Below are 15,836 nucleotides of genomic sequence, written 5' to 3'. Positions count from 1 at the left end.
GTTAAATTTTCTTGCGAGCTAGATTAGGAAGTCAACCGTCGGAAATACGTTTCAACACCATTGTTCACATACCACAGCGGTAATAATTCTAGTCTTCCACAGGCATAAAAGCCATTGCAAAAGTTATAGCACAGGCGATTTACACCTGAGATGCATAAATATTTCTAACGACGTTGACATGTGCATCAAATGCCAGCACAGCCTGTAAATTTGTATACCGCTGAAACACAACATACCCGATAACCAATGTACCAGTCAAAATATACATTGTATACCGTATTCAAAATGTATACTCATGTTGAGCATACCAGATAAGGAGTGCCAAGACGATGTACTACCTTAATCTGAGTACTTGATGCATACATATACCAGCTGTAAACCCTATGATCTGCTATACCTTGAAGTGGCATACCCTACAGGTACAGTACCTTCTATGAGGTACCTTACAAGGCTTCGTACATGGGTAAAAAATTCAGCTAACCGGTAAAGACGTAAAGAAGGGAATGCCTCAGGACTAGAGCCGCTGATCTTCGAACACTTCTGTTCGAAAAATTGGCGGCTCTCGTCCTGAGGCTGTTCCCTTCTTAGAAGATTTCCTGTACTGCATAAACTACATCCCCGTTCAGAGGTAAATTTAAAAAAATTACCTCTGAACGGGGGATTGTGAGGCGTACGAGTGTTGCAATGTACGATAATATTTTTGTACTACAATCGACATTTATTTAGGGGTCTCCAAACTAAATTTCTGCGCTGCGAAAACTGTACCGCAACATAATAAGAAAACACAATTGTGTCCAGAAACTGTTGATGTAAATGTATACAATTTTTTTTCTTTTATTCGACACAGGTATTTCATAAGAAAGCTGTGAGAGCAGCGCTGATGCCATCTTTGGCGGGTATGTTATTCGGCCAGGTGTACTGCGTGCAACACAATGTATGCAACTACTGCACGAGGAATTGGTAACAATACGTTAATTGACTTATTTGTTAGATACTTACATATTTTTCGCGAAATCTGGCATAGCATTTATCCGAGATAACCATTATTCAACTCCATCGCCCTTATGAACACCCTGAGAGATTAAACGTACCTTGGAATATTAGTTGTTACATTTTCATGTGCAAAAACAGCCCAAAGCAGAACAGCGCGGAAACAGCGACACCTAATCCACGTGAGATAGGCACGTATCTTAAGTGATTGGAATAGCGCTAATTTACTACAGTCCAGCAACGGTAGCGACGAGTTGTCTAGGATGCAAAAGATGAGGAAACTCGAAGTGCATACACAACCAACAGGTAAAAAGTAGGAGGAAGTAGACAAACATGTCATGCTCACTCCTCCTGCATAGATGTCTATGGTTTTTTCGTGATTTCTGGTGGAAGCCTAGCTTACGTTAGGTTATGTTAGATAATTGGAAGGCTCGCGCAGATTCCAACGCTATCGTAAAAAGTCAAGCAAAGGATACTTCTCTACCGACAGCACAGTTTCTCATACAATGCACATGGCTATCATCCTACTCGAACGAAAAGTACCGTGCCGATGTAGGCACCGTATCTCAGGCCATGGGCGTTGCTCAGAGAGGGACACGTGCCGAAGGGAGATACTCGACATATATCGCATTCCATAAGGTGGCGAAGGAAATGGCATTTTCAACTCAAAGGGTCTTATAAGAATTATTCATATGAGAAGCAGACATTTAGTCGACGCGTACCCGTAGCACCATATACAACGGCGGCCTGAGAAACTAACAGCATCAATGGACTGAGGAACCGGGAAAGCGGTGGTGCGAGAGAGTGGAGCGATGTTCGATGTATTTTTAGAAACTACAAAAATCATGGCGAAACGCGGCGAAACAAAGACAATACAACCGATCGTGAATGAAGGAAATACGCGTCTTCGAGGATGCGCAATGAACAAAATAAAGAAAAAAACGGTTGTTCCTTCACGAATTTTTTGTGAACGATCTATCGAACGGATTTTTGTTCCGAAAACTGCTTTAGTATCAGGCGACCGAAGAGATCAGATGTTCTCATTGACACACTACCACTAATTACCACTAATTAATTAACAAGGGGCGATGAAAAAAATATTTTTGGATAGACCACACAACTGCTAAGCACGTAAATTGTTTCCATTTGTGTCCAGCACTCAGTTCTTTTTTAGCCCCTGGCCCTTTTTCGGTGGGACACCCTGTATATGACAGCGTCTGAGGGACGACGAAAAAAGAAAACAGACGAGAAAAAACACGAAAACTCGAAACACAGCTGACACCGGGATTCGAACCCGAGTACCTCCCTGTCTGACGTCACATGGCACCATACCCAAAGTTGACCAATCGCCGCCGACAAAAACGGCATCGGCGTAGTGCGTACGTAGGTACATGCGTAGTCCTGGTTTTGGTTCACTCGCATAGCAAAGGTTTGTCAATTATATATCAAGGTACGTTAGCTTCTTGCCTGTTTCATAAGGACGAATTCAGTAATGGATGTTTCCCAGAAAACATGCAATGACTTCGTTGATTAATGAATTTAACACATTTTTCGTCCAGTACTTGCATACACTGCCCTACGGGTATCCGCCTGACCGCATAAGTCGCTGCGAAGATGACATCAGTGCTGCTCCCACCGCTTTTTAATAAAATATGTATCCAATAAAAAGCATCTTGTACATATCGAACAATTCTACTGTTAAGAGGAAACAAAAAAACTACTATGCAGAAAGTTATGGAAAATACACCATTTGGTTGCAACTATCATAAGTGTGGAGCCGTTGCTTTTCTGCGTTTTCTCTCATGTGCCTTATTGGGTTTTATACTGATGCATTCAGTTTGTGCAGCATGATCTGACCCAGCAGGGAAGCGTCATCTTCTGTTTGGCCTTCTTGTGTCGCTTCTTCAAACACAAGCTGCACCGCTGATGAGGCCCTGCCGATAAGCGTGTCGTGTCGAAGGAGTAATCTCAGTCACAAATTTCATGCTACGCCCTCAATTCCCTGCTCTAAGGATCACCTTGAATATGAAAATAATTGTGCGATAATGCTGGTCACACTACCACCTTTGTTGTGATCAACATCACTAATTAACGAAATATTAAAATGTATTAGAAAATGCATCAATCCTTCAAACGACCACGGAAGACAGCACAGGCTATAACTAGTTAGAACACACTCCTCCTGAGATATGGTGACCTTTGCCACCGACGTCATAATAGCTACTGTTCCCCAAACACATGTAGGATGCATTACGCGCCAGCGCTCTTCCTATGCTTATACTCACACATCGAGCTCGATCCTGCACATTGGTATCTCATTTCACTCTGTACCTTGACAACATAATTTTGAAGAAGTTGTTCACCACAACCTTTTGGTTTTAATTGGTCTGGAACACAATTCTTCTTGCAGTCCAACATACTGCAAAAGATATCAGACAAATATCTGTTACATGACCCCGGACCTTCTCGTGGCTAATAAATTCTACTATTACTATTCACACTAATTATAACCCAGCTCCGGATTGTAAGACAGACAACACGTGACATTGAAGCACAACCCTGCAGGGAATACAAGACGTGATCTCATTTAATTCTTTCCGCAATTTTATTTAGATTCAATGAGAAATCAAACTTCCAATTCGTTCAACGTGTACAGGACGACTATATATCATTGACTGAATTGGACGTTTGCAGTGAAGCTGCCTTCGCGAAACCGGGTTCCACCGCGTTGAGTTGCGAAGACCGCTACCACGGAATAAGGAACCGAATGAATGAATTGGTTTAATTGGTGCCAATGAGAAAGGCTGATTTGCAATTGATTTAATGAGATCCAGCATTTCATGTATCACAGACTTCGCCAATACAAGGAATGAGAAGTCAGTTGGAAGAATTGTTCTAATGGGTATCAATGAGAAACTCCTTCCAAATTGATTGAACGAGATCAAACATGCTGCTTGGCATGTTGGTAATACAATAAGTGAGAGGCCAGTTGTTGAAGGAATGGGCGTAATAGTGACCGACGGTACATGCTCATGCTAAAATTGAGTAATGGTATGATTAGCAAGAACGCTGTACGTCCGTAGAGAAAATGAACTAATTCGAGGAAGTGGTCTTATTCGGACAAATGAAATTCCAGAATACGCATTGTATCGAAAAATATGGCACTTAAGGAAATGAAAATTGAATGGAAATGTGAAATTAAAATTTATTCCTAACAAATCAAATAGCCGTTGCCCAATGTCGCGGAGGCTGGCCGCTGGTGCAAAGGCCAAGGAGGGCGCGTTGTAACACGTTTTCAATGCCGCACCACATAGTGATTCGTCCGCCTTGAAAATTGTTGAAAATTTTTGTGAATATTTCTTCAAAAGTACATGTGCCTTGGTAACTTCGTATTACTGCTCTTACTTGAAGTCATTGTTTTTGCATTCCGTGCAACATTCAACAGCGCTTAAGAGTAAGCGTTTCTCTAAGTCCCCCCCCTGCCGACGTATTCATCAGTCTCTTACCAAACGTCGAAGCGTGAGGATGTACAATTGGCACTTTTTCTACGTTGTTACCGATGCTTTTAGCATTGCTCGTAGGCGAATATGAGGCTTGAGAGAACACAGCCAGATGTGCGGGAAGATCGCTATGAACGGCGCTGTGTGCAACGGTATGTAATGTGTTTTGTGCATATTTCATACTGACATGCCCTGTAAACGCGCAGTTGTTTGTTGACTATCCCATTCAAGTAGTTGGTTATATTTAAAATAAATAAATACATATAGGATGCATGTATGAGCGTGTGCGATTCCTGCGATGGAAATAAAATGGATGCTGCAAGAGTGCTGATGCGAGCGACTTGGTTTGGATGAAACGTAGACATGGTGTTGAAGGAAGACAGGACGCTACGCAGACAACCGCTTTGTATGCTTCGTGTGCTCCATATTGCGAGTTATTGCACACACTTCCGTCTATACCCGGCGTGTGCCTCATATGGTCATTGCACCCAGGATTGTATTGTCCAACCATCTGTAACTGAGCAACTTTAGAAACTGCATTCGTAAGAACAATGAAAATTAAATACAAAGGGAACGCATGCCATAACAGATTCCGCGCATAATGCGCGGCCGCAGCAAAAAGCCGCCATGGCGCTTCCCTCCAGCGCTATCCATGACGCTGTGATCGAGAAAAGCGGCTATTCATCCACCCATCCACAACTCATGCGCAGACGCGCGGATTCTTTCCTCTCCGCAGACGCAACCGTTATGTCTCAGGTGGACCAGACAGCTAGGGCTGTTGGTGAAATGGCTCGAAGTATACACGTTAATCTTTCTCTAAACCAAACCACATAGGGCGTTGTCCTCTCTAGCAGTACATCATAACTCCGTGGAGTACCGCCAGTGTCTTATGAGGAACCGCAGGCAGCTTAAAGTATGATTATCGACAGGACAGGACATAAAACACCGAAGCCTCTGCCCCGCACGGGGTGCGCAGGAGAAACGTTAGGGGGGGGGGGGGGGGGGGACCGCCGGATACACGCGACGAAGAGCTTACCAGCACAGTCGTTTTTCATTGCTGGACAGCAGGCCTCTAGAAATGATGCCGTGTTCCTGTACGTATTTCCTCAAGCACACATCTTCCGCATCGGATATTGCTTTCTGATTGCACTCCAAGCCTGAAGAAGAACAGTACGATATATTTGGGTACTCATATTACAAAGCAGAGTCCGCCTCTGATAACTTGCCTAGGGAATATTCCCTGCTCCGAGCTTGACTTGTTGCACATAGATATATCACTTGTAAAAACCGGTGGCGGATAAAAGCGCGTATGTTTTGCTGCCCTCGTTAATTGCCTCCCAGCCTTATCCGCAGCGCCACCAAAACGTTAACAACGACAAATATAAAGATCACGTTGCATCACGTTGCGTGCACCAGTCCGCGTCCTGCTAGGGGTCAGAGTTAGGCGGACGGCGCTGGTTTTTGAGGCGGCTTCTCCACGGCTGTGACACAATGCGACATCGCTTGAGTTGTCAAAGGCCGATGTCTAGACTGGCGGGCAGGATGAGCGGACCGTCGACATCGTGCAATATTAACCATGGTACCAGCAAAAACGGCTCCCGTGGTCGCCTCAGACCAAGAAAACGAAGCCCTGTGCATCTATACTGGTAAACCACCTTTCAGTGATTGGGCTGTTACGTTATGTTACACGCGCGTTTAGTTTTCCTCCCTGTAAAACTTTTTGTTCTTTCATACTTAACTGGTGACACTCGGTCCTGCATTTGCACATGACATCGACAGGGAACAGTCATCCCGTAATACCGCCAGCCCCTCCCGGATAGGTACAAGCGCAGTGCAGTTTATAGGACCGCGTTTGAACGCGCTCTACTATAATACCCGCCACTAGTATCTTGTTGTTATCTTGTGTTAGCCGTTGAGTTTCATAGCGGTGTGTGGTGACTGCTATTATTCCTGAGCGCTCCGTTTTAAGCCTTTCCCTGCTCGCTTAGAGGAATTTGTGTGCCCTTGTGCTGTGCTTTCTTGTGGCAATGCGTCTGTGTATGTAGCATTATGCAAGAAATTCCTGACAGCAGAAATGGGTGTCTTTTTCTTAGTTTATTAGCGTATGCTTCAGTTTTTGAAGTCATTGCAATTCAACCACAAGTGTGCACAATTTTTTGTTGCCCATTCCCTTTTTCACCGATTTTACGCAGAAGAAAGCTGCATGGTAGAGCTGAATTCATGAGAAGAGGGTTTGTATATTTTTTGGTTGTTAGATGTCATTAGGAGCACGGTGTGTTGAGGAAGTAAGCTGCTTGCAGTTATAGGTATTTGTGCAGAAATGCTTGCATCTGAGCGCAGGACAGAAATTCCTAGCACGCCATCCTCAGTGTAAATTAATTATTTTGGATGTGAGACTGCTTCACTGCATGACAAGGCTGAAATGGGAAGAGAGAAAAAAATGGAGCGCTTGATTAATAGTGATCCATCTAACAGGGCAACTATAATTTCCATAGAAAGTAGAATTTTAAGGCTCCTAAACTGTAGTTGAGCGTAGTACGGACTTTTTGTGATAGTCTTTCTAAACTGCAATGCAATAATCATTAATATAGTAGGAATGCAATTCACATCATATATCTGTTCCCGTAACGGCGTTCTGTCTAGTCCTCCGTGGAGCGCGAATGGACCTTTGCCCCCAGGCTTTTGCAACTTTTTGCTCGCAGGTGCAGCCTGAGACAACGAATGTATGAGCATAGAAAAGGTTGAGCGCCATGTATTACACAAGCCTGGTTATGATGTTGAGTGTTCCAGGGTCACAATTATTATTTCAAAGAGCAGTGGTAGTTTACTGCTGCTGCGATTCTAATGACCATGATAAGCCTTTACAGTGAAAATCGCTAAGATCAGCGTTCATGCACGATACCTTTTTAATTTTAATGTAAGAATGAATATCATTAAGAGTAAGAAAAAGAAATAATCCTGCAGTTCAATAAATAATAGGAGTGTTTCTCAGTCTTTCAGGTGTTTGTAGCAATGCATTGATCATTACTGGGGAAAAGTGTAGCAATAGAAAAATGGGAGGTTGGTCAATGGTGTGCATTGCCCTGGACGGATTTATGATGAGCACTCTTCTTCGAATAACAGGAGTGTGTGTGCTTAGAATAGTTGGATGCTGGTTTTCCACTTTGTTCAAGTGTTTCTCTGCATTTTGTTCTCCTTGTTGACTAACAAACATGCGATTTTTCCTGACATGACAGTGGTCGTCCTGACATGCCCAGACCTGTTCAGTCATGCTTTCCTTCTACATGTAGTTCTGTGTTTCTTTTGAAAAGAAAGATTCTTGTCTTGACAATAGGGCTGCCCTGAATGGGAGTAGTACTAGAATGATTCTTAATATTTTTGCGATTCAATTAGTTCAGAGAGTAACCGCAAGGTAGACAGGTGCATGGCTTTATTCAGGATGAACAAAGCATCATTATTCAGTTGTCTGCAAGGCTGGGCTGCCTGGCTCGGATGGGACGGACATGACTCGATGAGCTTGTATGTAGCCATGGATGGTGTTACTTGTTAGGACATTTTGTTTTTTTCCTCTATTCGTAAGTCTCATTTAGTCAGACTTTGGGAATGAAATGCTTAATTCCTACAATCACCTCTCATGTGTGGTGTTTTTCTGCAATACTTTTTCTGTTTCCTATGCAATCATTATAGTAGATTGTAGTATAATTGTGGGATAGTGGTTCAATAAATAACAGCTCCCCTGTCTAGAGCTTACGCATGCTTGAGCCACGCACCTGCACGCTTGGGTGATGACGTCATACCGCGACTCTCTTGTTTCAGGTGGACCTTGTCCAGAGGAGATGGGTTGGACATTAGTGGAAAAAACAGTGTAGCCCTGAGACAATAGGATGACGTCACGGGCACAAGGATTTACTTCTCTCTTGAGCACTGGCGGGTGTGGACGCGTTAATTCTATTCCTAGCAATTGCGGTGGCCGTTAGTGGAAGAGCGTAGCTTCGTCGGGGTTCCGTTTGCCTCTGATGGGGTGCGGATGTGTGGTTCGTCCCTGGTGAATGGTGTGTGACAATTGCGGTGGATTTTGGGACGAGCAGATTTACAAGGAGGGAGTGCGGTGTACATGTCCGATGATGGTGAGTATCTTTTTCACTCTGTTCAAGTGTTTTTCTGCGTTTGCATTCCTCTGTTGCCCAGCGCTCGTGCAATTTTTCCTCGTGTAAGAGCGCTCCTGACATGCCCCGACCTGCATGCTTTCCTCGTTGATGCATCTAGCTTTCATTTTTTTGTTTTTTGGGTGAGAAAGATTGATGTTGATCATTCTTGTCTTGACAATGACACTAGTGCTGCCCTGAATGGGAATAGTGCTAGAACGATTCTTAATAATTTTGCGATTAAATTAGTTCAGAAAGTAACCACAAGAGGGAAGATGCATGACTTTATAGAGGAGAAAAAAGCATTACAATTCAGTTCTGTGCCTGGCTCTCGGATGGAATGGATATATCGTTCTGCGCTCCTGTGACTGCCGTTGTGGTGGGCTTATTTGTTGTGTAACTAATGCTTTCGCTCGTGGTAACTTTGTCCCCGCTTTGTTTGTGGCTCTCATGCCCATGCATGTCGGGCGGTGGTTGCTGTTGTCCAGGCATCCCCGCCATTTTCTGTCTTCTTCTGCCTAGAAAACGAGAGTAGTGCTGGCGTGGTTCTTAATAATTAATTTAATAATAATTGGGTGTTTACGTCGCGAGACAACTGAGATCATGAGCGACGCCACAGCGGTCAGTCTGTGGATTGCTTTTGCCCACCTGAGGGTTCTTTAACGTGCGATGAAAGCTCATCACACAGCACCCCGTATTTAACGTCCCTCGCGGAAGACGGCGTGTCTAAGCAACTTGTACCCTGCCACTAAGTTGCTGGCGTCCTCGGCCGGGTTCGAACCCGCGATCTCGGGATCAGAAGGCGAACACGCTACCGACTGAGCCACCGAGGCCGGTGGTTCTTAATAATTCTGTCATGAAATTAGTTGAGAAAGGAACCGCTAGGGGTTGCAGCTGCGGGACTTTATACAGGAGAAAAAACATTAGGGTTCAGTTCTGTGCCTGGCTGTCAGATGGAATGGACGTATCGTTCTGCGCTCCTGTGACTGTCATTGTGGTGGGCTCATTTGTTGTGTAACTAATGCTTTCGCTCGTGATAACTTTGTCCCCGCTTTTTATGATTTTCATGCCCGTGCATGTCGAGTGCTGGTTGCTGTTGTCCAGGCATGCTCACCATTCCATTTTGTATCTTCTTCTGCCTTGGAAACGAGAGTAGTGCTGCCGTGATTCTTAATAATTTTGTCATGAGATTAGTTGAGAAAGTAACCGCTAGGGGGTGCAGCTGCGGGACTTTATACAGGAGAAAAAACCATTACGAGTGGGTTCTCTGCCTGGCGGTCAGATGTCGCTCCCCGTAACTGCTGTTGTGGTGGGCTCATTTGTTGTGTAACTAATTATTTTTGTTGTTAGCTATTGATAGTTAGCATATTTACTGTTGCTTTCCCAGCCTCTGTATTATGAGTGTTGTTCTCCTCGCATGTCCAGAGCTGTCCTAACCTGGCCAGACATGTCATGATGACGTCACAGGATCCAGAACTGGTGGTCAAAGCTGTGATGCTTTGCAACCTGCCTCTGTGCTCCGTCGCCCAGCGATGGTCAGCGGCCGTTCTGGACCGCTTTCTTCAAAATGGCGTCGTTGATCTTCAACTAAACTCTTTCTCTACACTCTATCTCTGTCTATTTTTTTGTTTTTATGGACTTCAAGATGCCGTCGATGATCTTCAACGAAACTCCTTCTCTCCACTCTATCTCTATCTATTTTTTTCGTTTTTATGGATACAGGTTGCCGCCAACTCACAGCTGGCCTGAACACAAGTTAGACGCTCTCCAATTAGTGTGATGACTCACTGGATGATGCTGATTACTGTGGGGGGTCCCCATTAACTCTAATTGCTAATTAAATCGTGTTTAAGGCTAGTTGTGAGTTGGCGGCAGTCTGTGTCCAGTAATTACTATACTGTGACAGGCAACAACGTGAGCGGCACGGCTGGTTCTAGTTAGATATGCAAGTAGAAAGTTACCTTGTGCCTTAATTATGTGCACCTGTGTGCAGCTTGATTATGTACAGGGCGATCTTTCATTGTTTAGACTTTTGTAAAAAGCAAAATAAAAACTGAGAGCAACAGCGATGACATCTTGCACCCATGGTAGTTATTATATCTTTTGGGGGAAAACGCCAGATGTCTTACGTATCCTCAAATGAACACTTACTTTGAAATCGCTAATGTTTGCTATGCAAATGAGTCGAAGCCGAATCCCCAAACCTCTTGAGCGCAAAAGGAGCGACGCTCATTTCACGTCAAAGGGCCACGTGGTTTCGAACGATCAAGCTCATCGCAGTACGGGCTGTTCAGATGGATCGGCCAGGTTCTGGCCCATATAACCTCCCGACAGCCAAGGTCTTGTCGTTTCGGCGCTCGAGAACTGCGTATACTCAGCACAGAAAACACTTGCGATTTATTTCTCGAGCCTGCTAGTCTTCGGATTTTAGAAAACGGGTTAGGATTTAAATAACGACTGGCTAAAAATCTGCTATCTCTCATTAAATAAATTTGAACTAACAAATAAACAAATGAATTTTAGGGAATTAGTCGTGCAATGTCGTGTCGTAAACGATGTCAGCTATTTTGGGTGCAGCTTGTATATTTTATGGTGTATGTTGTGTCATTGCAGGAATTTAAATAACCCACCATCGACAGATACGCATGGTCGCCGTCTTTTTTTTTCTTCTCATGATCCCATGCGTTTACTGAGGGCTTTTGAGTGGTATAATAGCCCGACTTTCTGGGAGTTATGAGAGGTGCATTCACGAGTTGTTTTTAAGTACTAACCGAGACAACTAGTTCATAAATTGTTGAATCTTACATAAAGAGTGAAGCCCACATTGCTTCGGCGCAAAGTACCCACCTGTCGTTGTTACCAGCAGTGCCATGTTGTTGAACATGGTGGTATGTATGGTCTTAACCTGGTCACACCTCCAGCTTTATTAAGATAATTATTACAGAATAAAGGAATTAAAAGTTGATTTCATTTTTTCTTTTATTATTGGGACGATAATGGCAATAGGGGCAGCAGTGCTTGTGAAATATGGCGCCTTTATCGCTGGATTTAGAAACACGACTGTTGACACAAGCCATGTAACATGTTTTATGCCCCTGGCATTCGTTTTGTTATTTGATACTCACAGACTGGCTTCGATGTTCCACAATCAGCGTTTATGTCCTTGAAGAACCGCTCAAGAAGAACCGTCACATCACATCCTTGTCTTGCGAGTATTTCCGGAACACAAGTCCTGCTGTATTCGATCATACTGGAAGAGATAAGACGTAAGCAAGGATCTCCTAAATTACAGAGACATTCTGACGCCATCCCGTAACATCCCTTGATTGAGCCACGCAGAATAAGCAGCACAGTGAACTGCGCAGGAGAGATGGAACAGTTTTTCCCCTCACTCGAAGCGGCAATCCACCTCAAACGTAAGTCGAGATGATTCGAAATCAGTCAAGTTCCGTGAGAAATAGCGTGTCGCCCTTAATGGCCAAGTTTTTTTGACGAAATCATACACCCCCCTCCCATCCCCCTGTTCATACAGCGGACCTACATCAATAGCCGCGTTTATATAAACTCCACAGAGCGGCTCTAGTTGACTGCCGAGTCGAGCCCCTGCTGGAAATTGTCCAATTCAAAATAGCCCAGAAATCTCATTCAGTTTAAGTGGATATCACATTTACAATTCTCATTGAAAGGAGCCAAAATTTCCCATTCCGAACCGACAATTTTGGACGAATACCATATTGAAAACTACTGAAATTTAGTGGGTTTCAAAGAGAAATCACTGTAAATGTCAACGGGGATGAAGTGGAACCACGCTTAATCACACCCATTGGAGGCCAGTCTAGTTTACCATTGGCCAATGTGCTGTAGCCCAGATTTTCCCATTAAAGTCACATGGAAATTCTCATTGACGATTCACCTTTTGAATGTGTAATAACATTCGATTCTGCTGCATCGAATGAGCAGAACGCATGTTTTTGCTGTAGAAAGGAGTTACACTAGATGCCGTTTCTGCGTGCACATTTATTTCTTCATACATCACAATACAGTATATATTAAAATATTACAAGTGGGACATATAAAGGTGAAAGTTATTTCAAATCTTTTGTACGTGTGAATATTCACCAATCAGTTGAAAATCGCTAGCAAGACAGTGAACAACAAAAGTAAAAACTCGATCCAGCACTTACGTGTTTTAAAAGCATACTGTCCATCACCAACATACAGAAAATAAATCCAAAATCAGTAACTTCATAGTGATGTGTCCCCAACGTCCGTACAGCGTCAACAAACAAAACAGAAGGTCTTGAAGCACTCAACCATCATGGTCTTCTGTGCTTCGTAGGTGATTCGCGATGACCCGTTCAACTTGCGTTTCATGCGTGAAAGCTAACCGCATCCAACTTCGGTAAGATTCCGTTCTCCACCTGCTGACAAATGCCTATGCCAGCTGCGTCGCACCAGCCTAACCTTCGAGAAACACAATTTTTAGAAGATACAAGAACAGCAGCAAGTCAGTGTGAGTGGGTATCAAATATATTACATACCGTTGCTCACAGCGCGGGAGGTAACACCAGTAACACTGCACATTTCGCTCTCCTCCCATCACCGGTTGTAATGCCTACGAACAGGGACAAAAACGTGTGAGACTCTGTAGAAAGAACGGGTATGTTTCTAACATCGATTACATACCTTATAAAGGGGAAAAAATCCTCAAAAATGACGCCCGAAATACGCCAACTGCTTGTGAGCCACGGCGGGACAAGGCGCACAACCAAACACCTCGGCATTCCGTAACAGACTGACTAATACGTTGAAGATTTGAGGAAACGCTTGGATTTCCGTGCACTGGAATGTTATACGAATGCAGAAACAATAGCTTAAAGTAATAGGTGCGTATGAACTTACCACGGCACATGTGCTTTCGAGTATATGTTCACCAACATTTGAAATAACGTAGCGAACTATTTTCAACGCGGACGAGCGGCACGGAAACGTGTTACTGGTGTTACAGCGCGCCCGCTTCCGACATCGACGAACGGCTTGCTCATAATTTGTGCGGAATAAATGTTCATATGCTTCATTAATTAATTTATACTATGTCAGATTGTCGTTCAATTTTCGCTTGCAATATATACGGTGCGTATTCTGGAGTCTCATTTGTTTGAATCGGACGCGTTCCTCAAATTAGTTCCTGTTCTACACGAACGTTAGGCGTTCTTCGTAATTATATTGTTACTTAATTTGAGAGTGATGATGTACTATTGGTCACCATTACGCTCGTTCCTTCAGCAACTGGCTACTCACTGATTGTATTGGCGGCCATGCAACATGTTGAATCCCACTAAATCAATTGGAAAGCAGTTTCTCATTGGAATACATTAGACCAATTCCTCATTCCTTCTATTGGTGCAGACTGTAATGCATAACATATTGGATCTCATTAACTCAATTGGAAGTCAGAGTTTCTCACCGACGACCATTAAGCCATTTCGTTCAATTGGTTCCTTGCTTCGTGACGTGGTCTTCGCCACACAACACGGCAGAGCCCGGTTTCGCGAAGGCAGCTTCCTTGCTTAACTTCGACTTCAGTCAATGAGAAATAGTCGCCTTTTACACGTTGAACGAATTCGCAGTCTGATTTCTCATTGAATCTCATTAAAATTGCGGGGAGAAGTCAATGAGATCATGCCGACTATTTCCAGCAGGTGCTGAACTATACCCGACACTGCTTACATGAAGCCGCTCAAATGCGAGCCTATCACAGCGAGTGCGTTTTCCAGTTTCTCTTTCTGGGCCCGCCTGTGCAGGCCTTGCACTGACCGATGGCTGTCTCGGACGCAACGACAGGATGGACTCGGTCGCACAGTTCGCTCGATCAGAATTCGGCCCGAGCGCGTTTACATGCACTTCGGTGATCGCGTCGAGCGGGTCAACCCACCCCCGCTGTCGAGTTATTGCTACTCGACTCGGCGCGGGTTCATCTCGACTCAACATCGTTTACATGAGCGAATTGAACTCGACAACTCGACCCGCTAATGTCAAGTTCCCACTAATCTGTATGCCGCCAATATAGAGGAGAAGCAAGCACAAGGAGCTCCAAGGAGAAAGGGCAAGGAGGAAGAGGAACAGACTACAGACAATGAGCTCAGCCTGCAGAATCATTCATCCTGGCTTTCCTGCAAATTGGCATGCAACCACCGAGTACGTTAGCACACTCGCTAGTCAGCTAGTACGTCCCCCAGAAAGAGCGGACATCGCACGTTCAAACGTCCCCAGCATTCATTTATCAAAGAATAGTATATGTTGCACTGACTACAAGCTCACCCTCTCCTACTGAGCTCCCGTTCCCACTCACCTGTTTACATATTTGTGTTTCGTGAAAACTGTGTCACCACGCGCACAGATATGGAATATCCGCTCTTATGAAATGGAAAACATTTCGTGAGATGTGACGGCGTGCACGTCTTCTTTTCTTCTTTAGAAGATACAAGCTAGAGAGTTCAGTGCATCGTATGCTATTGTCTTTGCGTACCAAAGGGATAACATTGGTGGTTCTGCGCCAGCGGAAAACATGAAGACAGCTTCGCGCATTGAGCAGTACCAACACGCTGCCCGTTACGTCCGCAAAGCAGACAGCATACGTCAACTGTCTAATTAACTGTCTAGCTAACTGTCATCTCTATTTCCAGAAGTACCGGCGACGAAAAAAAACCGAGTAAGGGAAATGGGGCAAAGGAGACATTCATAGAAGAATCGTCGTCAGCGGTACTCTGACCTGAATTTTCATTCACTGAAGCAGCGCAGAGTGCTAAGGATTACCTGTTCCGGTTCACAAACCAGTTTCCAGGTGTGTACCAACGAAACAACGACAGCGATCTTCATCAATTTCTACTGGCATGTCTCGCGTATACGAATTAAAACACCAGCAAACGCTGCATCGATAGAGCCAGCTCACTTGGCACTCGCCATAGTACAACAATGGAAACCCCTGATACCGCACCTCCCCACCTGGATCCGCCACTGTCGAGCGGCAAGCGTGGGTCCGCACAGCTCGAATGACAGCCCTGATTTTATTCTCTCACACTTTTCTGAGTCACCCATCCATTCAAACACGAGGAGGCAGGCATCTAGTGCAACTCATGGAAAATAGCTGAGGCGGATTTCCTCTAGTAGTGAGTGGAGAAGCAGTCACCTTGACAGCCTT

At 44.3% G+C, this 15,836-nt stretch overlaps 1 protein-coding gene across 1 annotated transcript in view; it reads right to left on the bottom strand.

The window, feature by feature from the left end:
• Nucleotides 1-3,240: 3,240 nt before the first annotated feature.
• LOC135376000 (uncharacterized) overlaps nucleotides 3,241-15,836 on the bottom strand; it is a 30,210-nt gene continuing 17,614 nt past the window's right edge. Inside the window, exons 3-5 of the mRNA XM_064608621.1 lie at nucleotides 11,761-11,885; nucleotides 5,527-5,647; nucleotides 3,241-3,409 (exon numbers count right to left, since the gene is read on the bottom strand). Of these exons, the coding sequence (XP_064464691.1) occupies nucleotides 3,241-3,409; nucleotides 5,527-5,647; nucleotides 11,761-11,884 (414 nt within the window). The 5' untranslated portion in view covers nucleotide 11,885. The remainder of the gene's footprint in view (nucleotides 3,410-5,526; nucleotides 5,648-11,760; nucleotides 11,886-15,836) is intronic.

This window comes from Ornithodoros turicata, unplaced genomic scaffold, assembly GCF_037126465.1.
Source record: "Ornithodoros turicata isolate Travis unplaced genomic scaffold, ASM3712646v1 ctg00000968.1, whole genome shotgun sequence".
Classification (NCBI taxonomy): Eukaryota; Metazoa; Arthropoda; class Arachnida; order Ixodida; family Argasidae; genus Ornithodoros; species Ornithodoros turicata.
This window is presented reverse-complemented; position numbering and strand designations above follow the sequence as displayed.